At 47.4% G+C, this 27,346-nt stretch overlaps 4 protein-coding genes across 10 annotated transcripts in view; 1 reads left to right on the top strand and 3 right to left on the bottom strand.

Moving 5' to 3' along the window:
• Positions 1-10: 10 nt before the first annotated feature.
• LOC126578755 (differentially expressed in FDCP 8 homolog) lies at positions 11-3,066 on the bottom strand. The gene is made up of 5 exons (XM_050241643.1): positions 1,345-3,066; positions 1,113-1,277; positions 999-1,043; positions 469-935; positions 11-386 (listed from the first exon to the last, which is right to left on the bottom strand). The coding sequence occupies exons 1-5, from the start codon at positions 2,153-2,155 to the stop codon at positions 171-173; spliced, it is 1,704 nt and encodes a 567-aa protein (XP_050097600.1). The 5' UTR covers positions 2,156-3,066; the 3' UTR covers positions 11-170.
• Positions 3,067-5,533: 2,467 nt separating this feature from the next.
• LOC126578765 (baculoviral IAP repeat-containing protein 7-B-like) lies at positions 5,534-6,192 on the bottom strand. The gene has a single exon (XM_050241656.1). The coding sequence runs from the start codon at positions 6,062-6,064 to the stop codon at positions 5,603-5,605; it is 462 nt and encodes a 153-aa protein (XP_050097613.1). The 5' UTR covers positions 6,065-6,192; the 3' UTR covers positions 5,534-5,602.
• Positions 6,193-9,057: 2,865 nt separating this feature from the next.
• Positions 9,058-27,346, top strand: part of LOC126578747 (protein phosphatase 1 regulatory subunit 12A) — a 67,237-nt gene continuing 48,948 nt past the window's right edge. For all 7 annotated transcript variants that reach the window (XM_050241626.1, XM_050241623.1, XM_050241625.1 and 4 more), the window contains exons 1-2: positions 9,058-9,319; positions 10,617-11,267. In XM_050241626.1, coding sequence (XP_050097583.1) covers positions 11,013-11,267 — 255 coding nt within the window. In that variant the 5' untranslated portion in view covers positions 9,058-9,319; positions 10,617-11,012. The remainder of the gene's footprint in view (positions 9,320-10,616; positions 11,268-27,346) is intronic.
• On the bottom strand, positions 23,264-24,792 carry LOC126578760 (odorant receptor 67d). The gene is made up of 4 exons (XM_050241650.1): positions 24,465-24,792; positions 23,661-24,358; positions 23,429-23,590; positions 23,264-23,314 (listed from the first exon to the last, which is right to left on the bottom strand). The coding sequence occupies exons 1-4, from the start codon at positions 24,790-24,792 to the stop codon at positions 23,264-23,266; spliced, it is 1,239 nt and encodes a 412-aa protein (XP_050097607.1).

Genomic DNA, 27,346 nt, shown 5'->3' with positions numbered 1-27,346 from the left:
GTGCGCTCGGACAAGGGTAGGCTTTATTGTGTTCGTCGTCTGTACGATAAAGCACGTGTGATATGGATGATAAGCGCATTGCGAAGCACAGCGATACAACGGTAGGCGGGCGGGCGCACACGGAAGCTTCGTGGAGCAATTGAGTAAACGTGCGTTTGTTCTTGTCTTTTCTAGTTTCCATTCTCGATATCCAGCTGTTCCTGTAGCGTCTGAAGAGCCCGCTTACGCAACCTGGCACACTTGGCGCACCGTTTGCCCTTGCGCAAGAAGCAATCGCGATGGCTCACGGTGTTACAGCGGGCGCAGCTTATGGCACAGGCATCGAAGGGAAACAGTACGGCATCGTTGTTGCACAGCTCGCAGATGAACGCCTTACCGGAACATATCTGAATAGACAGACAAGAAGCAGTAAATGCTATGGTTGCTATGCTATGCTGCTCCGCATCGTCGATGCTTTCCGCTACCTACCAAACACTTTCGAATGTGCTGCTCGAAAGCGGCGTACACTGTGCGCAGGTATCCAAGCAACGATCCATTCTCGATGCCCACTAGATCGGCCACACTGTACAGATCCGTCGATTGCATCAAATGACGGCGTTCGCCGAGCTGCCGTGCTACTAGCCTCTCCTCCTCGGCCAACCGGCATACCGTGAGGTACTTCTTCATGGCACCGAACTGAGTGCGCATCCGTTTCACTTCTGCCAGTGCCGGAATGAAGGTGAAGAGCCGTGGGTTTTTGTCTTCCAGCCGTATAACAGGCCGGGTGCGTAGTAGAGCAATCTGCTGCCTTGACGCTCGGCACACCTTACGCGGCACAAAATCCCAATTGTTCATGATACGGGCCGGGATGATGCTCATATCGTTCCAGTGGCACGACGGGCAGTAGTAGAGTCCGGTGTAGTCACAAAGTCGTGGTTCGATCGCATTCAGCTTCTCTGCAAGGATGGAAACTGTAGAACCATGGTCCGTGTTCTTCACCGTAAATGTTCCTGCCTTACCTGCTTTAAATTCCAGGCCGAAACATCCAACCGGTGTTGAGACATCTGCAGAGACAGAACAAAACCAAAGAACGGTTAAAGGGAAGGTGGTACACCTGAGGTAACGGTACGTACGGTAGCTAAGCTGAACGGCGCACTCGGCGCAGGTGTAACGTTGGAAGGCTAGACCGATCTCGGGACAGATACATTCGATCGGGCCACTATGCTCGGTTGTCACAACGTGCGCACAGATGCGAACAACCTTTTCCACACACTTGCCGTGAACGGCAAAGGAGCAATCTGTAAATGGAGTTCCGATCGAAAATCTGATAATGAAACGGAAGCGGTCACGCACAAGGATACGTACCGCTACAAACGTACGAGGGCTGTACGACATTCCAGATTACACCGGAACAATGATCACAGTAAAGGTGCCGCTGCTTGCGTTGTGGATGCTTGCGTCGACGCACGAAATGGTGCCCCAGGATGATCTTAGTTTCCTCGAGTACTGCCTCCGGATCTCGGTCGAAGTCTAGCAGCTCTCGGCGTCGGTAGCGTAGCTCGATCAGATAACGCACCAACCACTTACGCTCGTTCTCATCCAGGGAATCGGTGGTATGAATGAGGGCCTTACAGGTCTCTATCGCTTGACTGATCTCGCCCAGACCGACCTCCTGACCCAGCAGCATCGCTTGCCACTGCTCACGGACCAGAGTGTATGGCATCATCTCGCCGGAACCGACCACACTATCCTCCGCCGGTATCGAGCCAGCTTCGAGATCATCGTCATCCGGTTCCGCATTTTCGTTGGAGCTTGTATGATGCGACGAACTCAGTACGGAACTGGTCATTAGCTCACTGCTGCACTCATCCTCAACCATCTTGGCACGTGCCCTTTCGGCGGCCTGATGTCCAACTACTGGTGGTAAATCATCTTCCGGGGCACTCTCCTCATCATCATCTCGTCCGCAGACATCATCTCCTTCGCGGTCCTCATCATCCTCGCCGTCGTCCTTGCCGTCGTTATTGTTACCATCTCGATCGGACACCGGTTTTGGGACGACATCGGGCGTGTCGGAGGGTAGCGGTTGTGATGCCGATGCCGCAAGCAGCAAACTGTTCACCGTACTCGGTAGGTTCCACAATCCTTCGCGCAGATTCTGCACGGTGCTCTGCATTTCGGAGACAGTCCACTCGGTCACAGAACAAAGAAACACTACTTGATGCTACGTTGGAGTATGATGGGCTCACACTGCTCGGATGAGTCGGATGGTGACTGGCGATGTGCGTGAATCCAATCTCTCCTCTCTTCTTATCAGTTACGGAATGTGGTTTTTATTATTTATTTCCACTCTTTCGTTCATGACGCCTATTACCACGGCACTGATTAGCTAACCGGGAAGAAACTCCTCATCTCCTTGCTCGGCGTAATCTCAAAACGATGAACCCTACAAAACACTCGGACTGGCTAGCTGGACTCCGCGTTGTATGATTCAACAAAGATTATGTTTTTGTTTGGAGTTTGGCCCCTGCGGCTCTCCCTGTTCCTCTTGTGTTTAAGTATATCGGGACGCTTCCATTGTCCTGCTTCGTAGTTTGTTTGCTCGCTCCAAGGATATCATTTCGAGCAGCTTCCAGTAGCATGCGCATTGGGGGGCAATGCGATGCGAGATTCAACTGGCACCATTTTTAGCGCAAACCGCCACAGCGGCCACCGATTTGGAGGAACTAAAATTTAGATTATTTATCAATTGAATATTGATTGAGTCTATTAAGATACAAACTCTTGAACTTTTTAAATTTAAAATTAAGTATACATACCAAAATCAAACATAAATCGATTTTCATGAATGAAAACGAAGGTAAATTTTGAATAGAACTCTAGAGTACAACGAGTTTTTCGTTTTTGGTCTCACTCCTGTACAACAAGGACTGTTGTTGTACATTTATGGAATTTTCATCGAACAAGATAACAAGATCAAAAAGATCCTCTCTTCTCTCTTTAATCAAGGATTTAAATTGAGACCATTCATGAAACATAAACTATCGAAGCATATAAATCTATTCCAGTGAGCAGTATTGGCGATAACAGGCCTCTTTATTTCTGTATCACAATCCTCTCATCGACAGCATTTCGCCTCAAGCAATACGTCCTCTCAATCGTTTGTCTTATGGTCTTATGGTAAATGATTTTCCGCTTCACGTTCCCATCGGCAGAAATCACAGTCCGCGTGATTGCATAGTTGTCGCGATAAGGCAGAGCGCGCATCCTTGGCGTGGTAAACGCATGGTTTGAGTTTCAGGAATACACACCCGTATCCAAGACGTCTATGTTCCTCACGAGGATCATCGTCCTTCTCCCAATCGCCCAATCCGAGACCACAATAGAAACATCTTACAAAATCACTCGAACCGTTATAGAAGAACCCGATCGAGGCAAGCTTCACAATCTTATCGTAGTGCTCTAATGGCCAGTCTGAATTTTCGAATGTTGCCACACGATCAGAGAATCGACTCAGCGTAGCATACGCTGCACTGTTTTGTGAAGGTTCGTTGGTGCTCTGGCAGGGAAGTGCGTCAGTTGGTTGTACTGGATGATCCATGGAGAAGGCTTTGAAGTAGAAGTTGAATCGAAACTCCGAAACTTCCTCTAGTGCTAACCACTAACTGATGTTTATCGCTTTTAAGGCAGCGGTGTTTATCAGCTAAGAAAGAGCAGTGAACTCTAATCCAAATGCGCACGATAAAGGAGAAGCGTGAAATCAACTTTGAAATGGCTGGTTCGGAGAAGTTAGTGAACAGAACTTAAGAGCTGGTCTGATCGTCTGAAAAGCTGAATAGAGACTGCCTATGTTGGATCTGATTTTGTTGGGTATCATTGGGGTTGCGTCTCGCCCAGCAGTACACGTTCTTTCGCGTATCGTCTTTGCTTGAATCAGATGATAGCGATATCGCTTGCGGAATTGCACGTGTTCCGGATCACTCGCTGCCATCGTCCGGAGACATGTTCCTTCGCGTATCAACATTTGAAGAATGTTTAGTCATCATTTGAAGAATATCTGCTGAAAACCATGACCATCGTAGTTGCGTGTTGAATTATCTGAGATACGCGATATTCTTTGCTAAAGAATTTTTGTAGGTTTTTTGGGTTTTTGTTCAAAATTTTAATTGTTGGCTGGATTTTGATGTTCAGAAAAGGAATGTTTTTTATGTACCGTAAAGGGTTTGCATAACTCACTTAAAAACTGTGAACAAATGTTATAAATACCAGACAAATAGTGTGCAGATAAAATTTAAAATGGCTTTATTCAGGAGGTTTTATGCTTATCCGCAAAAAAATGCGTAAGCTCCCTCTTTACAACCAAATCGCGTGCGCTGCTTCTTAGCAGCTTGGCTTAGTATTTGTGATAACATTTTGTATCTTGGAACGCAGATAACGATAAACTGAGTCTGAGATTGGACGGAAGCATGGGCCAGCGTATGTTACGCAGCCCAAAAAGAAATATTTGATCATCAACAACACTCTTGCTTCAAATAAGTGCACTTTACACGGCAAATCGTTTTAGATATCGCCTTTGGTCTCTTTATTTCGGTAATACATTCAGCTTATCAACAGCCTCAATCAATTCCTCTCAATCGTCTCCCGTGTTCAACGGTAAATGATTCTTCTCTTCACATTCCCACCGGCAGAACTCACAGTCCGCGGGATCGCATGGTTCTTGCGATAAGGCAGAGCGCGCATCCTTGGCGTGGTAAACGCATGGTTCCAGCTTCAAGAATTTGTCGAGGTAGTCACACTTGTTACCGAAGCTTCTGTGCGCTTCACGGGGATCATCACCTGGCTCCCATTGCATCAATCCGAGCCCACACTGGAAACACCTCACCCTATCCCGTAAACCGATAAAGAAGAACCCGATCGAAGCAAGCTTCACAATCTTATCACAGTGTTTTGATGGCCAGTTTAAAGTTTCGAATGTAGCCAGCCGAACAGGGAATCGACTCAGTATGGGATACACTGCACTGTTTTCGGACGGTTCGTCGCTTCGGCGGGAAAGTGCGTCAGTTGGTGGTGTTGGACGGTCCATGGTGTAGGTTTTTGGTACAGGCAGAAACGGCACGGCGAATGGAGGTCCACTGTGTTGACCAGTCTGACCAGTAACTGAGGTGTATTACTTTGAAGGCGTACTGATATAGAGATGGCGATGCTTATCAGCTGATATAGAGCAATAACTTCTACACTAAATAAGCTTGATTATGGTGGCCCAGGGGGTGCCGAATTAAAAGTTCGGGGTTGCGTGTCCAGGTATCCGAATCAAAGGGAGTTGCTTGGTGGATGGTGGAAAAAAGATGTAGAATTGTTCCGATTCAAATCTGTTTCATCAGTTAAATAACTATTGGTAACACGCTTTCAAACAGCCTTTTATCAAGATCTGTTATCCTTTGCTAGTAGTAGCATTCACGATATACAACAGAGGTACTTAGCAAATATTGCTCGCTAATATTTCTTTAGTAAAAAGCGAAGGTCTGTGACTCAAAAGATTTCACACAACACGACATTACGTTTTAGATATCACAATTGGCTTCTTTATTTCTGTATCACATTCTACTTATCAACATTATTTCGCCTATAGCTCGTCTGTGGTATCCACCGGTAAACGATTCTCCGCTTCACGTTCCCACCGGCAGAATTCACAGTCTGCAGGATCATCACATGGTAGTCGCGATAAGGCTGAACGCCCATCAGCGGCATGATAAATGCATGGTTCGAGTTTCAAGAACTTGTTGAAATAGTTACACCCGTTATTATGGCTCTCGTGCTCCTGTTGTGGATCATCGCCTGACTCCCATTGCGACAAACCGAGGCCACACTGAAAACACTTCACAAAATCTCCCGTACCGGTATAGAAGAACCCGATCGAGGCAAGCTGCACAATCTTGCCAGAGTGCTTTGATGGCCAGTTGGAATTTTCGAACGTTGCCAGACGATCAGAGAATCGACTCAGCGTAGGGTACACTGCACTGGTTTCGGATGGTTCGTTGGTGCTCTGGTAGGGAAGTGCGTCCGTTGGTGGTGCTGGATGATCCATGACGAAGGCTTGGCTGTAGAAGCAGAAACGACACTCTGGAAGCTCCACTGTGCTGACCAGTACTGATGTGTATTTGTTTTAAGCCATACTGATATAGAGACTGCAGTTCTTATCAGCTGATACAGAGCAGTGACTTCTATCCTAGATACGCAAGATAAAGGAGGAGCGTGTGAGAACGCGTGGAGTGTCAAGGTCACGATCCCTTAGTAGATGCACTAGATAAAGGCAAAAGTTTGTTACCGCTGTCCCTAGGACCATACAGGCTGCTTGGATGAAACAACTACTCAGGGTGGTGCCCTTACGAAACATGATCAATCATCGCTCGGGAATAAACCCCCCACCCGAGGGACAGTTAGTTGGAGCTGGTGCATCGACACAACTGAATCTTTGTTTTAGCGCACGACCAGGCTATTGTAGAGAGTAGATAACGGAACATAAAGTAACCATCGGAACACCACTCGACGACGATGATGACGGTGAATGGTGTCAAGCCAAACCTCGCAATATGACGATAATTGTGAATTATCGCGACAGATTACACGATGATTGGTTGAACCTCGGTGCCGTTGTGGCCGTTGGAAGGATGTAAGGCCAATGATACTACAGGTGGTGATTGATGGAGACGTGCTAATTTAATCTACCATCGACTGGGGATGGCTAAGGGCGCCATTTGTGGTCGCCCAAGTATTGTGCGTGATCTATCGCAGTCCACGGGTGTCGCCGTATTTTCGCGGTAGTGTAAAGGACGTCTCCATGGTTCAAGCTGCCGTTAATGATGAGCAAAGCACGGCTGGTGGTGGTGGTGGTGGTGGTGGTGGTGCACGGGAAGTCATCCTTCAGCGTGTCCAACCGGTGGCCAGCGAGAGCCAGCTTGGCATAGACCTGTTGATGCTAGTTTGCTTCCTAGCAATTGTGCTGCTCGTCGGATTCGTGTTGAGATTGTTTCTACAAATGTGGCGTTCGCGGATTGAATGCCGGATGGCAGTAAATGCGGAATATGCTCTTGGATACGCAACTGTCGGCGATTAGGCGGATACGGTTTCTGGCGAACTAGAGTAGTAGAGAGAGAAAGAGGATTGTGTAATGCGGATTTAGATAACATGTGATACTTTGCGTTGTCGCGAAGAATCGCGTTCATTGTAGCATAAGCAAAAAATCGTCGTCATAATAGAAAAGTGTTGGAGCTATTTTGGAAAAAAGAAAGATTTGGCAAATAATTAAGATGTGTTACGAACCGTTGGCAAAACGAGTGCTACATCACGTTAAGGAACATACGTACAGATAATCCGGATGGACCGGCAATCTCGTCGTCGGCGTGTTCTTCTATCGATGATTGGAAAGAAAAAGATTAGTATGCCGCAAGGCTTACTTCGATGTGGTATGCGTACGGATGAAAAAATGAGAGGAAAAGTGAAGAGATTTGGAAAAATAAACTTACCAGAACCATAACTGAATGACCAAGGTTGCGGGTCTGAGCTGAGGACATGTGCAGCATTAGCTCGGTCATCGTCAGAAAGAAATTTCGAAGTTGGAAAAAAGGGTTTTAGAAAAATTACTAAATAAGCAACCAACTCACAACCCAGTATGCTATGCAGGTTCCGTCTCGGTTGGGAACGTCCTGGATACGAAGAAAATCACAGCACACTACTTCACCCGCCCGAGAGCGCTCGGAAGCTGCCACGATAGGTCGCACAACGTGCGCCATCCGCGGGGACTATAGCAACGATGGACCTGGGCTGGGACCCCTAGCAGCCGAGGACGGTGGCAGAGACGCCGGATGTAAGCTGTTGGCCATCCCGGTTCAGGTGTTTATCGACCATCTTTTGCAGAAAGATGCCCAATGCAATCGGAGGCCAGAAGCGTTCATCAAGAACAACAGCAATGTGACCATAGGTGACTTTCCATAGGACATAGGTAAATTTTCCAAGGAAAGAAAGTTGTTGTGTGCTTTTTGTTGATATTTATTCGTTGTCCCGACTTTTTATTGCATATTTACAGTCTCCGCAAAAGCGTGTAAAGAAATTCTGCTGGTTACAAAATTCAGGGTGCAACGCTTGGACGCTTTGCTTAAACAAATCAAGCGTGAGTGGGAAATTTTGCAGAGCAATTTGTGAGCCGTTGGCCTTAGAGTATCTTCCTGACCAGCTACAGGTAGCTAAAAATTCTCGTGTGAAAATTACTCTTGCCATCAAACTTGCGGCCTTGTACGGCAAGTACTTTGGATGCTTTTTGATAAACAACCTGTAAAGCTGCCTAACCACCATATCGTGGTTGGTCCCGCAAAGGATTTCTACCCGACTCAATAGCCGTAGAGAGTTTATCGGAAACAGCGGGATTTCTCCGGTTGGATATTGCTGCACAGGTGGGCCGGAAGCTAAAGAAGCCAGTGGGGCACGTTGGCCGGAAGCTGAGGGAGCTGTCGGGGCACCTAGTTGCCCGGAAGCTGAGGGAGCTTTCGGCGCATCTAGTTGCCCGGAAGATGGAGGAGCCGGCAGGGCACACATCTTTTGCGGTGCACCGCAAAAATCCGCTTGTTCGATTGGAAGGATTGCTGGAAGTGGTTGGCCCGCAAGCAACCGCTCTTCCTCAAATTCCGAACCCGGATATGGATTTCGGCAACCCGGCAATTCTTCAGCTGCGTGCAGGTTGCCTTAAAAGAGAAACAAAGAACTAGCAGTTAAATGCGGAAAAAGAGCAGCGCACTAGCCTCACCTGCAAACAACGTGGTGGTTCGTTTAATAGGCTTTTTGTGGGAAGGAGAAGAGCCTTGCTTCGTAAATTGTTCGTTTTACTAGAAATAAATTTTAGTTTCCAACCGTGCAACCGATTTCCAAATCCAGATCCTCTCACAGTGGGCACGGATTTCCAGATGGCCAACATTATCCGGTGCCCTGTCTATACGGCCAGGATCGGACTGGGCCGCGCGCTACGTAGAGCCACTCGTTAAGCCAGTTTTGCTGTCGAGCCATTTTACAGCAAAAAATTGGCCGCGATCGAAACGAAAAATTGCCCCGGAAAAGTGCGGTGCGGATTTTCCATCTTGGCGATTAGTGGCGGTGATGTGGGCGACGTAAGTGTGCATCTCACGGAATACGTGCGTGCGTGCGCGAACCAGCAAGGCGGAGCGGAGATTCCAGCGAAAACCGTGTGCAAGTGAAAGCAAGTGTGCGCAAGGGCAGGAAAAGAAGCGAAGAAGCAGCAAAACTCCCCCGAGAAGGAGGCGCGCTTGCTGCTGCTGCGACCGAGGTCGTTCGGGTGCGTTCTGAAATAGAACTCTTCGCTTGTTGCTCAGCATCAGCAGGCTTCTTCTTCTTCCTCCCAATCCACGGTCCCGGACCGCGGCCCATCGTCGAAAGTGCAGTCGCGACGTGGTAAACGCAAAAAGCGAGAGGAAGCAGATCTCGGGTGGCGTTGCGACGAGGGGGGCAACTGGCGGTGACGGGGGACGGGAACGTTCTTACAACTCCGCGGCCCCCGGGGGCCGCTGGCCGAGATCGTCATCTAGATTTATGTAATATTATCGTCACACCAGCCGCACAAACACAGACGGGACTCGCACGGCGACGGTGGCGACCGCGGGTTGCAAATCTCAACGCGCGCCCGAGAGATAAAATGTCATCGAAGGCGCCACCCATCGCTGTTCCATCGTCGTCGTCGCCGTCGTCGTACGCAGCGCGGTTTCTCCAAAGGCCTGCTTCGATCCTCCATTGCGTGTGTGCGTGTGCGTCTCCAAAAACGGAATTAAAGCCTGCTGCGACGACGGCGACGACGTAGCAACTTGTAGGAAACCAGCGCCAGCACCAGCGCCAGCGCGTTGGATGGATGAATGCGAGATACCACGGATCTCGTCCGCAGCTGGAGCTTATCTGAAAAAACACCGTTCCAATCGATCACGGAACGATAGGGGAATTTGTAGTTAGTGAAACAACGCATAACACGCATGTTTTTGGGCACTAGCGTCGACAAGAGCTACCACTTCGCTTCCATTAGTCCATTGTTACCTTTTGTGGCCGACCGGAGGGGCCCATTCCATCACATCCACACATCCATGTTGTGTCCTTGTGCTTTTGATCGTAGCCACCGTAGTTTGGAGGCGCTGTACAATTGTTTTAAAGTAGCCGGATCACTGGGTTTCGTTTGAAAACATTGCACATACAACCAGAAAAACGAATTAATTGTGAAAAATTTAGCCCCATATTCGGTTCCGTTTTTGATTGGCCCACGGTTCCGCCATAATTGTGCGGCACCATCGGTTTGTTCGGTTGCCAGGTTGGTTGTTGTGCGGTAGGTTCTCTAATCTAAGCAAACAGCTGTCGTGCGATCATTCCCCCTGGACAGGCATCGCAGTCCCAGTAACCATCGCGGTGCAAACGCGGCCATCCTGAGGTGGTCGCTCGCCGCGATCTGTGTGTTCGTGACGGAGAGGGAATCTAGAATCGCTAGCGGGCCGGTTGGTTGGTCACGGGGTGATGCTGTTCGTGTGTGCCGGGCCACCGTTACTAAACTTCTCCCTCCCTCCCTCCCCCGGTATCATCCATTTTCGTTCCAGCAGTGCTCTCGAGAAGAAGTGTGCCCAGTAAAAAGAAGGGGTATGAGCGTGCATGTGTGCTGTTCCAGCGGGGCAATACATCGTGTCCCTAAGCCCAACAGCTAATCGCCCCGGGAAGGAAGGGACGAAGTGCGTTCGTGAAGTGAGCAGAACCGCGGTACCGCGCGGAGCGTTGTGAATTTCCCTCGCTGCATAGTGATTTTAGAAGAAAGAGAAAAAGGTTGGAAAAAAGTGCAAAAAAGTTCGTTTCGATTTTGCGGTTTTGCTGCAAAAGTGAAAAGGCGTACGCGGTAGGAAGAGTTCTTCCGCGGTTCCCGTGTGCCGGTGGTGTGCCGGTGGTGTGTGGTGGTGGTGAGAACCGCGATAAAAGGATAAAAGCGTCACCGTGTCACCGTCGTCATGTCGCTGGACAACCGGAACACATCGGCGCAGTTCAAGCGGGCGGAGCAGCTGAAACGATGGGAGGAATCGGACATGGCCAAGCAGGCCAGCGGCATCCCGAAGAGCCCCTCGTTGCGCCGCATCCAGTTCACGCCCGGGTGCATCTTTCTGGCGGCCTGCGATGCTGGCGATAAGGACGAGGTCGAGTATCTGCTGCAGGACGGTGCCGACATCGATACGGCCAATGTCGACGGCCTAACGGCGCTGCATCAGGTAAGTGTCACTGTCTTTAAATCAGTCGATAAGACCCCCGGCCACAGCCTACACCCTGGCTGGCCGACTGTAAAGTTCATTGACCACCCGACGCGGCATGACCTTTCCTTGTTCCCCAAAAGGACAATCACTGCGTTACCCCGTTCTTCGTCGATCGATAAGAAAGGCGAAGGCAAAGGCGAATTTGCTTCCATGCTCTCGCGGCGGTGGTGCCTTTGTTTGATTGCTGGCAGCGATAAGGAACTGCAAAGGTGTGTGCGCGCGCGCGCGTACGTCAGATAACCAGCCAGATGCTGCTGCTGGCTTGCTGGTTTGTAAACAATCGTAGCAGCTGGTGGCACAACGATTTCATTCATTTCCACTCCACGGTCCGCACCAATACATATCGGTGCTACACCGGGCGGAAAGGATACAATTTCCCTGGAAGCGACACTCGGCCTGTGTGCACTCCATGACTGGCCCAGTTCCAATATGTATTTATGCTCCGACATCTGCGCATTGCGACATTATCCCTTCGGCCAGGATCCTTCGGGCCCCGAAGTGGTGTCGGAACACCGTGCTTTGTCGGTCGGTGTTGTGTTGCCTTTGGAATTTCGTTTTCTTTGTTTACCTTTTTTCCCGACTGACTTTCGCTTGCTTTGTTGCGCTTCCAGGGAAACATGTGTCTCGAGGGCGCGTTTGTCATCGAAGTCATCGTGGGGTGTTGTTTATAATTCGCCGACGATTTGGAATTAAGTTTTTTTTTCTATCACTTCAGGACCTCGCAATAGAAATGTCCTTAAAATTCGCAGCAAAAAAAGGAAGCCAAAGGAGACACCGTGGCAGTGGGTTGTGGTCGGCTTTTGAGCGACCAAAGTTAATGTGGAAACACGCGCAAGCACTTCACACCAGATGCGATCGAGATGCGCGTTGTTTTTGCGATTTTAGCGCTAAATTTAGCTCACCTCATGCGAAAAGCACGCATCGCTAAACCCCTTTCCCTTCGGCGGTCTGCCTTGGAGCCCTTCCGCTGGCCTGCTGTGTGGTGTGTTACCATCGCTACCTGCTGCTGCTGCTGCTGCTGCTGCTGCTGTGATGACCATGATCCGATCACCGGGGCCCGAAAAACGTCGTTCTTGGGAGGATCTTCCTTCGCGGAACGGCCACCCGAAAACCCCTCACCCGGCGCCACTACCTCTCCCCAACTGTTGACCTCTTTCTATCACGGTCGTTGTCGGAGGCAAAGAAAGTTTCGTTCTCTCGCGACTCATTTTTGAACCGCGATCGTGCAATCACCGCAGTGAGAGAGCTGACGCTGACGAAAATAAACTCCGTCGTCGTCGTCGTCGTCGTCGTCCACGGTCCAAGGCGATGCGATGCTCGGCCGTCGATCGTCGTGTTTGGCTTATTTTCGGAGCAGATTTTCCGCTGTTCTCCCGTTGCGACTGGACCGTGCGTGCGTGCGTGCGTGCGTGCTTGCTTGAGTTTGATGGCCACACGGGGGGCTCAATGCAATGGATGGGGTCGCGGGAATGGGTTGGTGAAAATTGCAAAACGTCCGTTTGCCTGGCAGCAGCTGCCAGGCTCTGTAGGGGTTGCGTTTCATTTTTCCGTCGATTTTTCCGGCCATTTCTCGGGCCACTCAAAAACGCAGCCACCTTCTTCGGGATGATTGGTGTTTCGGTGAGCTTTTCTCATAAAACAAAAATCCTTACGCATCTTGTTAACTAATCTGTTAGGTAGATCTGTTAAGTACAGAACAGGACAGGACAGGAAATGAAGCAAAAATGGGTAGAAAATTAAACACCCGACACACCCCCCCAGGACCAGCCGATTGACCTTCGATGCCAGGGGCCATCGATTCTTGGTTATTTATCCGGCGCAAGGCCAGAAACCGTCGTCGTGAAACAGCAGGAAACACGCGCCGAACCGACCGATCGTTCAATCGTTCAAATAATGAATGAATATTAAGCCATCGATGTGGGAGGGGGTTGGTAAGATATTAAAGAAAGGTCATAATATTTTTATATTCCCGCCATATTCGCCGCCCCGCTGCACTGCACCTGGTACACCTGTGCTTGTTGGGGGCCGCAAAAACAACCCGCTGGCTAAAACGGTGCAATAAAACATAAAAAATCCGATAAAATACATTGATGGGTGGTGGTGGTGGTGGTGGTGCGGGCCAACCGGTGGACCCCGGTGTGTCAGCAGTGCGCGCCTACACATCCATCCGATCCGGCAGCAGCAGCAGCAACGGGTGGCACGCCGGACGGTCCCCCTCGGGACAGTTGCAATTCCAAATTGAATTTCCATCTTTGTGCCCGTGATCGCCCGCCGTCTGGCTCGTCGGCTCGCTGCCTGCCTGCCACATTCGATCGGTCACCGTCGTCCGGTACGAAAGAGGCAAGTTCCGAAGCAACAGACCAATATCTGAGATGAAATTGCGCATAACTCACGTATCAAAATTGGCATAAGAGGGGCTGGCTGGCTGGCTGGCTGGCTGGCTGGGTGCTAAATGAGACGAGGCGGCAGCCAAATGGCGAGCGTGTGTCTTCGTCGCGTGTTCCGTTAAGACCAAGCGTCCAAACATGCACCAGCAGCCCAACCGTCGTCTTTACCGTTTTCGACGACGTCGTTTGGATGATTATTAAAAATAATTCCCTGGCGCTTAGTTCCTCGGCCCTCGGTCTCTCCCCATCCATTCGGAGATATAATAGTGGCCAAGTGCCGGCTTGTCAGTGGTTGGCGTCGCTTTCGCCGCCGATAATGGTGTTGGCGCGCGGAGCTTCTCGCGTGCATAAAAAAGGTGTCGTTAGGCAACGTGGTGCAGAAGCTTGGTCCACTGCTTCGGATAAATGCTTTCAAATGCTGCATACGGTTTGTCACGGCACTCCGGTGGTTGTGAGTGATTAACCACGAATGAGCTACCCCGTTTAATGATGCTACCTGGGTTAAGCTACTGTTTTGATTGAGATATTTTGATGGAAACATTTTAAAGGGTGATTTGTGCACACGATGCATTCTTAAGACTGCAGCATACCAGGTATATGCTTATGAAACCGACCTTTTTGATTTGCGTAAAAAACGCTTTTTCTTGGAAAATGGGGTAAAAAATATTCTCCAAAGTTATGGCAATCGTTGGCTACCAATTTCAACTATATCTTAGGCGATTTTTGGATGCCTAACCTAAAAAACCGCCAATCTGTACCATTTTTCCAAAACCCATCCTTTTTGCCAAAATTTCGAACAAAAGGAAGCACTGCTCGGCCATTACCTGTCCCAGCGATACAAATGAATGTTCATTTGATAGAGTCAAGTCTGGTGAGTTAGCGGCAAGTGGTAATTTTTACCAACTGTGGCTTTTACCGTGTCCTTGGGCGGTATTCCGCGCTGTGGAGGTGCATTTTCATCGAGCAAATTAGGTCAATTTTGTCGTTTTTGATATTCTGGTTGATTTTTGTGACAAGTCTCGGTCAAAATTGATTAATTGTTGCTTTTAATGATCATTAATAATCGATTTGGCCAATAAGGCATGCAATTTGATGACTTCTAGTATTTTCGATGGTTAGTGGTTCTCTCATTTATATTACTACTTTTAAATTTTTTAAACCACACATTGCACTGTGTTTCAGTAAGAGCATACCCACCGTAACCTTTACTAAAAATTTGATGCAATTCGTGCGCCGATTTTTTCAGAAAGCGGCAAAAAACGAAAGATGTTCGCACATCGCAGTTTTTGAGAACGGAACTTGCCATTTTAATCGTAAAGAAAATATTTGTTATAGTGTCAAGTTAGAAAAAAATGCATACCGATTATGTTTAACGGATGCCTAATGAACAAAATAAAACATTTAAACTGAATTTACAGCTCCATTTGTCGTAGATATAGCTTTACGACGGAAAAGTCGGTATTATATGCATACACCTGGTAAACAGTAGAAACATCATTAAAATGGATCAAATGATTCGTCAACTGTATAGCCGATTACCTAGCGATTAATATTGATTTGTAGATCGTCATCCGGCCCGGCGCGAGATTGGCAAACAATGGTGGTAGTAGTGACAGTAAAAAAAAAGATGCTCCATCAAAACACGCACATGTCACGCTCTCACATCAGGCAACATTGTGGCACATTGTAGCGAAATTACCCTTCCAGTCAGTAGTCCCCTTGCATGGTAATTGCTCTGGTCAGTCGCATAAAGCCCCTGGCCCCCCTGAGACTTGGAATCACAACACCGTACGCTCCGGTCTGTCTTGACAAGTCGTAGTAGCGACAGTGGTATGTTTCGGTCTAATTACTTTGATCCGATAATCAAGTCTGTTTCCCCACCCCGGGGTGGTGGCTAATCCAAGGTAGATCTGATCTCCATCCGTGTTCCATCCGCAGCCTGCTGTTTGCTTGCCCATTTGAGCAGGTTTTGCTCTATTTCTGCGACTCTGACATCTGTGATTCAATCTTCAAACTACCGCTCTGGGTGGCGCGCCTTGAGGTGTGCCGGACACACCGATCTGGGTCACTCGTGAACGCGGTGAATTCATAAAAGAGGCTGCACTACTGCTGCTGCTGCTGCTGCTTCCGATGATTGATCATATTCGATCGATTCGAGATCAGTTTGCAAGCTTTGCAAAAGTGTAATAATGCCGCCACCGCAGCAGCAGCAGCAGCAGCATCGTGCAAGAGAAGAGCCAGTTGTTGATCCAAATTGTGCAATTGATGAGCCGGCCCTGAATGACCAATATAGGGTGGCGATGGAGCCTCCCGAGACCGCTCGGGTGTTCGCTCACCACCCATCCACCCACCTCTACATTTTGCTTTCACCATGGCACCAAACCACAAAACGCGGCAACATAATTATTGTTTTATGCTCGATGTTCAATGTACCCTGCAACTATAGAGCTCTGGCCAGCACACCCTACCAAAGCATGGCAGTGCGCCCGCTATGTTGCGCCCGGTGTGTTGTTGTGTACCTTCCAATCATCAAACAACCAACCCACCATTCCGTGTAACCCGCCCATTTCGATGACTCGATACGGGGGAGCGGGTGCATTATTGTGTGGCACGCGCAACGCCGGTAGTGTTTTTCCGTAGCTTCATTCAGTTTCTGAAAGGGGGGTTTGGCCACTCGGGTTGGTTGTCTTTTTTTTGTTGTAATTTTTCATCGTATTGTTTCTACAGCATACTCTACTATTTTATCCTTTTACGATGTGTGTGGAGAGGAGGGAGGGGTTTGGCTTTTGTTAGAGATGTTGCATGTCGTCACGCGATAGACAGGAAGGGTTGATATGATGGAACCAGTCCAGTGATGATGTCGAGAGCCACTTGCTCGGTGGTGTTATAAAAAATATTTAATAAACCTTGTGAACAACCGAGTTTGCTTGTGCATTAAAGTGTCTAACGGTATAATCCTTGAATAGGGAATCAAGTGGGTGCGCCATCTGATGGTCCCCTATTTTAAAGATGAATAACTCGGTCATTTTTCAGTCGATTTTTGAAAATAAATCAGTTTTATTTAGGTTATTCTATGCCATTTAATGTCCCATACTCAAAATATGATATCAATCAAATGATCGCCTTCAGTCGGCATACGAAAAGCGGCCTTTTTTCGGGCATTTGGCATTGTATTTGACAACATTTAGGGAGTTATTTTGGCAATTACAGCTCTAATATTTGCTTTAAGTTGTTTCATAGCCTTCGGTTTGCTGGCATAAACCTTATTTTTCAAATAAACTCACAGAAAAGAGTCCCGCGCCGTCAAATCCAACGAACGACCGCAGTTTTCACTATTGACCGATTATTTTCAATGTGAAGTGTGACAATTTCAGTCCGCTCTTTTCAACGTCAAGTGATCCATTACTAACATGGCATAGACTAACGTTTCAGTAATTGATTTGTTTATCCAAATCCGTGGCAAAATGACAGAGTTATTCAACTCTAAAATAGGGGACCACCTTCTGTCTTGTTTTTTTTTTATAATTTAAAATTAAATAATTCAGTTCATTTCATTTGAAAACAACATAAAGTTTATAGAAGAAAAGTAGAAGCTGAAATTCCTCTAAAAATCGATTTACGAAATAATCATGTCGCATGACAATCTTCATAGTGAATATTTTATCAGCAATGCCTTCATAGAGGCCGCTATTTTGTATTTAAAACTATTTATTGTTGTTCATTTTGGCCATCAATTGGCTTAAAAACTAAACTGATGTATGCAAGCTATCTATCTGCTCTCTGCATGCCCTTTCACATACGAATATTAAAGCATAATCAACGTCTACTCATACGTTTTTATAATGCAGCCAAGAAATTCTGTTATTTTGATTAAATTATTCACTCAAATATAGCTGTGGTCTAATATCTGTTGGCTTGATTTTGTAAAGAATCAAAATTAAATGCTTCCGGATGATTTGTATATTCTGGACATTGCTTGATGTCATTGCCTATTGATATATCTGCCGAAGGTCCTTGAAAGTCCGAACTCATGCTATATAAAAATATTTTCTTTTGATTTGAAGCAAATAACGTCACAAAATCAGACGATACTGAGTATGATAACACACATGGATGACCAAATGCAACATCTCCCCTCTCTACAAGACCCTTAACACAATCATTTGATTGAAACCAACTGAATTACAAAGCACAAATAAGAGAGCACAATAGCCTGTCACAAACCAACAGATGATTGCACAAACAAAACAAAAAAAAAAAAGAACAAAACTTTCAAGTTCCTGTATACGTCAACCACCGGCTCGCTTGTCTCGCTCTCGACCGCCCCACTATCGCCATTCGGTCCAAGTAAGCACAGCTTTGCGGTACGCCACCTCGCATGTGGTGGTATTTCGCTATCTCTGCTCTGCTCGGCAGTGAAGGAAGTTTGTAGTTTTACGTCTTACGCCCGCGCAATCAGTGCCAGTGACGGACAGAAGCAACCGGGTGGCTGGGGGGGGGGGGGGGGGACTACCATTTGGCGCGTAATGAGCTAATAAAACACTCTCATTGCCGGCCACCGTATGGTCGGTCGGTCGGTAGCTGGTACGCTGTGATGTGTTGGTTCCTTCTCACAGACCGATCAGGGATTTTGGATATTCTGATCAACTTTCCGTTAGGTCATGTGTATTTGAATAGCGATGATGGCGTACACCGTGCGTAGTAACCTCCAAAGCGATGCCCTCTAAAAAGCCGATCCTGGGTGTCATATTTACCGAGAGCACCACGGCCCCTGTCCAACCTTGCCAGGAATGTGATTGTACGAATGGCCTGACTTGGCTGGTTGGCCGCTCCAATAAGTAACCGCAACCTCGATCGTTGATCGCTTCTCCGGTTCCAGGCCACGTCGGTGAGCCTTCCATTTCGAAGCGCGTCCGATCGATCGAGGTTTTTGCGGTTTTACTGCAGCAGCAAGGGTCGCACAGCGCGCAGTGTGTCGCGAGCGATCGAGCTCTCATCTGAACGAATACGCGCTCACCATCGCGTGTGTGCATCCCTTTATCTAATTAGGTATGACAATCGGTGTCACAACAAAGAGTATTACAATGAAAGAGGCCAGGAGCCCTAGTCACTGGCTGGCTGTTGATGCTCGGTGCAAGATAAGAATTGTTTTGAAGGTGGCACAGCGAGGGGGTGTTGAGTTGGTCTGGTGCGCGAGGGTGCTACTAGCTACCTTAGCGTGACAATGATAATTGACAGATCGCTCCGCAGGTTTGTTGGCTTTAATGCTTCATATACTCCATATTTGTGCTCTAGAGTTTCTCTTATCGCGCAATAATAGACAGACGCTTGCAAATAGTAGATTCTGTTCTTGGATCTAGGAATTTTTCACACGATCACGTACTGCGGTGTTCTGCATGTTCTTTTGATGATCAGACCTTTGCTTAAAGGGGTGCTTCGGTATTAAATTTTATTTTGTGACACATATTTTCAACATATTTCCGTGACTTCTAATCCTTTCCAGAGTATTGTGTAAAATTTTGGGATCAATTGAGGAAAAGTTGACGGTGTTGTAAATTTTTTAAAAGTCGCCTTTTATACAAGGCCGACAAAGTCGGTAGCCATCGTACCGTAAAAACTACTGGACCGATTGATTTGAAATTTTTAACACATAATCGGCACACTCTTTGCCAGGTAGTCCCGTCGAGATTTCATGAAAATGGTTGATACTTTTTTTCAAACAATTATGTAAAACTCGGTTTTGTAGGCAAAATCGCAAAAAGCATTACTTTTTCAACTTCAAAAAACTGCCAAAAATCGAAAAATAGGAAATTCTACAAAAACTCGTCGGGGCTACCTGCATAAACTTATAACCTTTCAAACGAGTATCGATTTGTATTTTTCTGATGACCCATCACGCAGCTACGATGGGCACTGGAAAAAGTACCTTTTTGCAAATGCAGCTTCATAAATGTGATGCCATGGATGAAGTTTTTCAATCTTCCCCTAAATAGAACTAAATATTCGTAAAAATTTGCGTTTTAATATGCCATTCACTTGAAAAAATAAAGTTAAATGGTTACGTCACAAAAAATCGTCAAAAATGAGCCTTTTTTGTGGCCAGAAATTACCGAAGCACGCCCCCTTAAAGTATTCGCCACCAATTCGCTATCCTGCTTCCATTTCTTTCGTTTATTCGTTGTCATCCGATATCCTGAGCCTGATTACGGTTAGTAGCTGGTGTTGGATGAATGTACAACAACTGGACGCGTGGTGCATTTGCGTACAATGGTAGCCTTCCTACTCTTATGCTGGGGTTGGAAGCCTTACAGCTGCACAGAAGCGAGCAGTGGGTTCGGGTTCTGCCTTTCACGTTTAATGTTTTTCTTTTCGAAAAGCTCGAGCTACAACCACCGTGCCTTCGAGATATGGTCTAAGATGAGATGAGATTTTTGGTGTATTTTCGGGCAGAACACATCTGATCCACCTTCTGACGACGATCGATGGCGGATTTGCGATGCCGTTGCCTCGATGCCACAAACAACTTGCAATCAGAAGCAGGCTGGCTCCACCACCACCAGCACAGTGGGATGTAGGAATGAATAATTTTTAATAACCACTAATTAGTGTCAACAATTAAATCAATTGACTGACAACGAACGAGGACTGATCGGGGACCTGGACGGGCGGGATGGACTCGCTCGCTAGCACACTCATTACGTGCCAGGAGTGCCACGCACCAACTCCAAACCACAACGTGGTCGCCGTGGTCCAAACCACCACTCCACGCCATCAGGTTGATTGTGTGCCGTTCGGCCCCCCTCGGGTTGGTCAGTCAATTGGTCCCGGTCTCGGTTATTTTGTTCTAAATTATCGTTGTGCTGCGATGCGCGCAGCGAGATTCCTTTGGGACGGATGATGACATCGTAGCGGTAGAGGCGGACAGCAGACTCATCTGATCACTGCTACTCCGATGTCGACCAAAAATTATCACTCCCTCCGCTTGCTCTCCTTGTAAGCGTTGTCTCTTGTGCGACTCGAGATGCTGGTCGATGCAAAAGTGTAGCATCCATCCGGCCACTCCCGGTAGAAGTGTGAATCGATTGTCATCATGTTACGTGTGCGCCCGATGCTGTCTGGCATCCACCACCACCACCACCACCGCGGGATAGAGGTGAGCTCCGGTTGCAATGCGTGCGTGCATGAGGATGTGGTGAGGTGAGGCCGCTGGTCGGACGGGGATCGCTCGTACGAAATGTTCTAAAAATATAGTTTCGGTGCCGGAAAATCGCCCCGTTTGTGTGCGTGCGTGCCTGTATGACGCTCTGATGCTCACACTTTCGCCGTCGGGGGCCGTTCTATCTTTCATTCCGTCCATCCGTGACGGTGGTGGTCTTTCGTCGCAACATTCAGATGTTCGAAATCGGGCTTCTTCCGTCCTCGCTGTGTAGATGGAGCTGCGACGGTTGCGAGGTGTCTCGGTAGGACCGCAGACCAAACCAGCACAGCCGCACGTGGACATGTGGAAAGTGAAATTACAACTCTGGGAGTGCGAATGCCACTAGAACATTGTGGCTAGCCAGCAGACAGGACACGGTGCGGGACTGGCTTAGAACGGAGAGAAATTAACCTTTCCAACCGGAAGCAATAAATGAGACACTGTTGGGAGCATTGTGGGGATTATTTGATTGATGCAGCGTTTGTTCACAAACGCTTTTATTCAAGTATTAAATTTTCTAACATCGTTTAATATTGGACCGCTATGTTACCGTCTTCGTTAAGGTCTACTACTGACTTCTTCATCAAATTCTAATTTTTTTTTCTGAACGTACAAAATATGCTTCTTCTGATTTCTATGGAGAGTCATGGAATCAAACGAGAGCCCTGTGATGGATTTGAGATTACAAAATGGGGTCTTTTTTAGGAAACCTAATTTTTTTATTATTTGTTGCTGTGTTCAGCATTTGTAAAATGCTACTCTAATACTGGCAAAATGATTTTAATACATCTATTTTAAATGTATTTATGAATGTTTTAAGACGCTCATTTTGGCATCCATGGGGATCAAAACTGGATTTCTTCATCTTTAAACATAATAATAATAACACTCTGTTGTTTACTCTGATCATTATGGAAAAAATCTACATTTTATCACAACATTAATTGTTACTTGAAATCAAAACTAAATTTTAACCATACTGATGCTTCTCATCAATTTAAATGCATAAGTCTATCTTGATATTAAATAATCTTCTAAGTACGGGACCACATTTTTGTGAGCTTTATCATTAAAATGGTTCAATATTTTAATAAAAATAATTGTTTAGTTTATCTCTAAACAGTCACTTCTACATAAAACCAGGTTGCTTTATATGCTGTGCAGGAGTATCTAAACTTATGTCTAGCTGAGGACATTCCTATTTATTTCCCACTGGAGTAATTTTTTTTAAATTCTAGTCCAGAAGGCTCCTTATTGGACTTTCAGAGAACATTAAACTGATTCAGCATACTATGACATGGTTGTGATATTCATCAAGAAAATGTGGGATTTTACCTACTAAATTAGTTAACAGCTTTCCTTTTAAAATTGTTTTTCAATGAGTTTGAACCAATTCTACCAGAACAGGATGATTCTATTGCTTCGTGCTCTGCGGTTCATCAATAATCATTCACTCCTCGCTGCTCCTGGCAACGAACGGAAATCTCCAAAAACTACAAACCAAACCTGGCCGGCACCCCGAACCAATCCGCATCTTGAGCGGCATTCTTGGAATTTTTCCACATCAATATACACACGGCCACCGGACCGGGTTACCGGACGGCTTTTCCGTGGGTTGCTGTGCAGAGCAGCAACAGGAACAGCAACAGATGAGTTCACCGCCGGTATGCAATGCACACCGGCACATTGTCCATTACGACGGTGTGGCGGCCGATGACGGCCGGCCGGTCACGGTGTTTTTAATTTTAAAAAAGGTGACACACATATTTACACCCCGCCGTCGACGGAAAACGATCGGACACGACGACGGTCACTGTGCTCACTGTTCCTCCCATATTTATCGTCATCGTTCCTGCTGAAGAAAATGCGGCAGGAATTTAAGGAACGAAATACTTCTTGGCCCCCCAACATCACTGGTCGCTGATCGCCAGTCCGTGTGCGTCCTGCTCTCGCCCGGCTACGTTACCACCGGGTGTTGCCGCTGCCGTTTTCGATTTCGAGTCCGTAAATCTCTGGCCAACGCCATATCCGCCCGTTCGCACGCTCGCACGCTATCATCACTCGCCATTTGGCGCGGTTGTGGCAGTTTGTGGCGTAGGTGTGTTCGGTGATCGGTCGCTGTTAGCTGTTTACGTCTTTTGCTTTGGTTTGGGGCCTACGCTGAATAAAGCTAGCTTTAAAGGGGGTGGGGAAGGAGGCGGTTGGATCTGGTGCACGTGTTCTTCCACCGCCCAAGGGACTACTCACCTGGGGTGGTCTTGCGGTTGGGAATTTGCACAAAATAACATCACCTGGATGCCTGTCCAGGGGTGTGACGGTGATACGGGCTCGATTTGATCATTTGCATATACGGGGGGACCCCGTTTGGTTTAAAAGATTTCCTTCATAATCATGTAGTACGTGTACGAGGTTTTGACCAGCTGTGGGAAAGGAAGGAAGGAAGAAAGGAACGCAGGAATGCTACTAGCGTCCATCGGGCGTCCCCAAAATCCTTTTCGCTCTCACCCCCTCCCAAAGCTCCGTGGTGCTCTCACCTGGGCGAACGTGACAATGTTGACGTTATAGAACCGACCAGCCGTGATGGTTGCCTTTCGACTGCTGGCCTGCATCATAATCCGCTGGTAGCTCTTCTGCAGTACCCGCGGTTCATCGTACCAGCAGCAGCTACTGTACACGGTATTAGCGATCGAGGCATTCTGGAGCAGTGCAAGTGTGGAGACAGAAAGCAGATTAGCAGAACAAACAAAAGGGAAAGGAACGCGGTACCTCTTCGGTTAGCTGATGGCCAAGGTACGACCAGCACCACATCTCGAAGACGATCGACAGCGTCAGCACGACCACATTCAGGACGTTCAGGTTCGCGTTGCGGCTGATGTAGTACAGCATGAGGCACCACATCAGCAGGCAGCCCACGGACTGGATCAGCAGCACGAGCCGCAAGATGCTATCGAGCAGCTTCGTACACTCGATCGCCGTCCGGTGTAGTTCGACGATCTGCACGAGCTGACGTTGCTTCCAGGTGAGCAGCCGCCGTCGGCTTTTCGATACACCATTCACAGTGGCGGCGCCCAGTTCACGGAGCATACAGTTCACCAGCTGATAGAGGAGCGTGTTGTAGCGTATCAGTATGAAGAGCGGGCCCTTGCACCACAGGATCACGGTAGTGAAGGTACAGGCCGGCCAGGTTACGAGCCAGAACACGCTGTAGTGCAGAATGTTGTGGCGGATATCGAGACCATAAAAGTCCTGCTCGAGCGGTAGCATAAACTCGACCGTCCGCGTCTTGTTGCTGCTGGTGGCGGACAGGAGATGGTGCAGATAGTAAGGATAGTTGACGGCCGGTGGCACCAGGTTGAACAGGAGCATGTAGCAAAGGTTGAGCCGGGCGAATGCTACGCTAAACCGATAGATACCACCATTGACCTTGACGATCAACCGGCTGCACTGATCATCGCGATCGCGAACTGTCGTGAGAGATAGAGAGAGAGAGAGAAAGAGCGAACAAGCGATTGAGTGATCTTCAGCCCCCACTTCTGGCGTACCACTTTTGGTGCTGCATGCGATACGCACATGAGGTGAGCGCTTGTTCCAGCTTCTGAATCACCTGGCGGAACGGTTCCGACTTGCTGGCCACTATAATGATGGTGAGGAAACCGAGCACACCGAACAGCAGCTCGGCCACGCTGCGGACGATCGACTCGAACCGCGGGTGCTGGTCCGAGATGCGGATCGGCTTCGGGAGGATAATGGCCACCACGGTGAGGCCGAGCGCCACCGCCAAACGGTACAGTCGGCGATCGTTCGGTGAGCTGCCTATCCCGAGCACGGTAAACCAACGTAGATTGTACGGCATCACGCGAAAGTCGTCGGCCGTGGTACGCTTGAGAAGCTTCTTCATCGCTGCCGCCCGCCCGTGCGCCCGCGCTACACCTTTTTTGTGGAGTGCTGGAGGATGACTGATTCTGTCCGTTGCTGGCGGTGAGGTTCAAATACTTTCCAAGAGAGCAGAAGCAGAGGGGACTTTTCCCCTTAACTGATAGGGAGTATAATTGATGGGAGTTTGTGCTGTTGTGGCGGCACTGTGTGGATCATTCAAATCTGTTCGTTTATTCATGACCCATTCGGGTCGAAATTGTAAGGTTGTCATTGGTAATCAGTAGCAAGTGTTTGGTACTAGCGCCACCGGGAGGTAATGAAGCAGTGTAACGGGGTGTAATCATGGATTTAACAATCGTTTTCGGGGTTTTCTGAATAATCCAGAGGATTCCAAAGATACATCAATTACCACGTAATGTCCACCATTCGTTCCATCGTCCCTTTCTTCAGTTTCCTCAAATTTAGAATTTTATCCATTAAATTTGAAATAATACGACAAGATTATTCTCATTAGCTGGAACTATCGTTTCACTATGCAGTTTATTTGTATATGGCCGTTTATAGACTGGTTTTAGATATGTCAACACTTATTAAGTCAATCCTAGTGACGGCAATGGCTCTTGGTTTATTCTTGTGTCGTATCATCGTCAGTAGCTGGTGGTGTATCTATTACGATTAGCTAGCTTATATTGCTCAGTCTATAACCGATTAAATATGTTTGCTAAATCGGAAATCAAGGAAAAAAATCAATGATCTCCCATCACAGCAAAGGGATTCCAGTGCCATTAAGTACCACACTAAGCGGAGTCGGAGCTTCACTCGATGGTCAGTGCTATCAGCATGTAGACGACTCTAGGGTCAAAGTTCTGCAATACATTCGTCGATGGTAGATATAAAGATGCTACGTACCTTGAAGATGTAGAAGAGGAACAGACAATGCATAAGTACGATGTTAGTGAGCTGGATAAGTAGGATCAAGTTGAGCACTTGATCAACGAGCTTCGTATACTCGGTTGCAGAACGGCGGAGGTCGATGAGTGCAGATGAGCCGGTCCTTGGTAGCGACTGTTCGATCTTGCAAAGTGCCAGTTGATCTAGTAAGACATTGCACACCAGGACCGACAATTTTCAGACCAATTTGCATTGTGAGGAATCAAGCGCTCTTCGCGTGTTGGGGTAGGATCAATTTGATCCTACTGTTGTAAAGAATAGGAAAATCAGCGTATCAGATGCTTATGATCATTTAGAAAGGCCGCAATTGGCTTATCGTCAATTAAGTTATCTTAATCCAACATATCTTAATATCTGTTTATCTTAATCCAACATATTGACGTCCTAGGTACGCGGATGTAATAGCACTTCTTAATTCAGATTAGACGCCAAGTTATAGGCTTCTTAACTTGAAATGGAATGCGATGAAATTGTGGTAAAGCACACACCATACCACAGCTTCCAGCAGATTAGGTTCCAAAAGATATTTTCAGAACAATTATTTCATGTTTTTGGTCTTCATCATTCGATTGATCCTAATTATTCGAATCGAGTATTCGTTGCAGATAAACAACTTGTTCCATCACTTATCATCAGATGTTCCCAAAGTGTTGATCGTGGAACAATTTGCCAATATCCCTCGGATCGGATGATGGTGAGCCGTGTTCTCGCCACATTCTCATTCCCCATGATGTAACAGTGGATCGCCGGTGGTCTGCGGCGATCTTCGCGCGTGGTCTGCGGTCGGGGTCTATACGCAAGATAGCGAGTACGCACGCGCGCCAGCACAAACACGCACTCACCCACCGGCCAACCCAGACCGTGTCTCGCTCGCATCTGGCCTAATAATAGCATAATTATTCAATATCTGGTCAAGAAGAGTGGCCGCGAGATATGTGTTTCATGCCGGGAACGCTGAACCGACTTCACCGGCTTCTGAAAACTCGCAACGCAACGCTGAGTTACTCCCGTGTGGCATCTGCTGTGTCTGCATCATTGGCGTGTACGCTGTGGCAACGATTGAATCCGGGCTTTCGGGAACGTTCCCGATCCCCGTTCAAGTCAAGGATGGTGATTGAAGATGGTTGGCAAAAAAAAAATGAAAACCCGAAAACCCAATTCCCTTTGTAGATCAAAGCACTTTCTCTGGAGAGCTATTTCTCGTTATGATTGGAAGTTCCTTGCAAACCTCTAGGTTTGTACCGATGGTTATGTGGCCTCTTGATTTGGAGAATTCGGAAAAAGATACGTTTACAAAAAAAAAAGGAATGCTGAGAATGGTCTGTCTGCAATAGATTCATTTTTAGTAGCAATTTCTTTGCATGTTGAACAGGATCACAGACAGAAGCGCTTAAATCTCTTTAGTTATTCCTTGTTTATCGGCATTAATACAGGTGCTATAATTCGACCAATGGTATAGCTTGTGTTGTTTTCGATGGGATTTATTTTGTTGAAGAGTCACATAGGTACTTACTAAAGAACACATAAAGCACGTCCTGGTAACGCATTTTTATCTTGTCTTATCATACCACTGTTTACAAGGAGACGAATTATAAGAACACAGTGGTCTGACCGATATTTTTGAT

The sequence above is a fragment of the Anopheles aquasalis genome, chromosome 3 (genome assembly GCF_943734665.1).
Source record: "Anopheles aquasalis chromosome 3, idAnoAquaMG_Q_19, whole genome shotgun sequence".
Classification (NCBI taxonomy): Eukaryota; Metazoa; Arthropoda; class Insecta; order Diptera; family Culicidae; genus Anopheles; species Anopheles aquasalis.
Note: the sequence above shows the minus strand (reverse complement) of the source record. Positions and strands in the feature narration are given on the sequence as shown.

What these genes read in the sequence shown, in the direction of transcription:
- LOC126578755 (XM_050241643.1), bottom strand. Translation starts at nt 2,155, where the DNA reads ATGCAGAGCACCGTGCAGAATCTGCGCGAAGGATTGTGGAACCTACCG. An exon ending in CGCCGTTCAGCTTAGCTACC is followed by an intron (nt 1,044 to 1,112) that starts GTACGTACCGTT and finishes CTGTCTCTGCAG; the next exon opens with ATGTCTCAACACCGGTTGGA. An exon ending in AGCACATTCGAAAGTGTTTG is followed by an intron (nt 387 to 468) that starts GTAGGTAGCGGA and finishes CTGTCTATTCAG; the next exon opens with ATATGTTCCGGTAAGGCGTT.
- LOC126578765 (XM_050241656.1), bottom strand. Translation starts at nt 6,064, where the DNA reads ATGGATCATCCAGCACCACCAACGGACGCACTTCCCTACCAGAGCACC.
- LOC126578760 (XM_050241650.1), bottom strand. Translation starts at nt 24,792, where the DNA reads ATGAAGAAGCTTCTCAAGCGTACCACGGCCGACGACTTTCGCGTGATG. An exon ending in GGAACAAGCGCTCACCTCAT is followed by an intron (nt 24,359 to 24,464) that starts GTGCGTATCGCA and finishes CTCTCACGACAG; the next exon opens with TTCGCGATCGCGATGATCAG. An exon ending in GCCATCAGCTAACCGAAGAG is followed by an intron (nt 23,591 to 23,660) that starts GTACCGCGTTCC and finishes GCACTGCTCCAG; the next exon opens with AATGCCTCGATCGCTAATAC.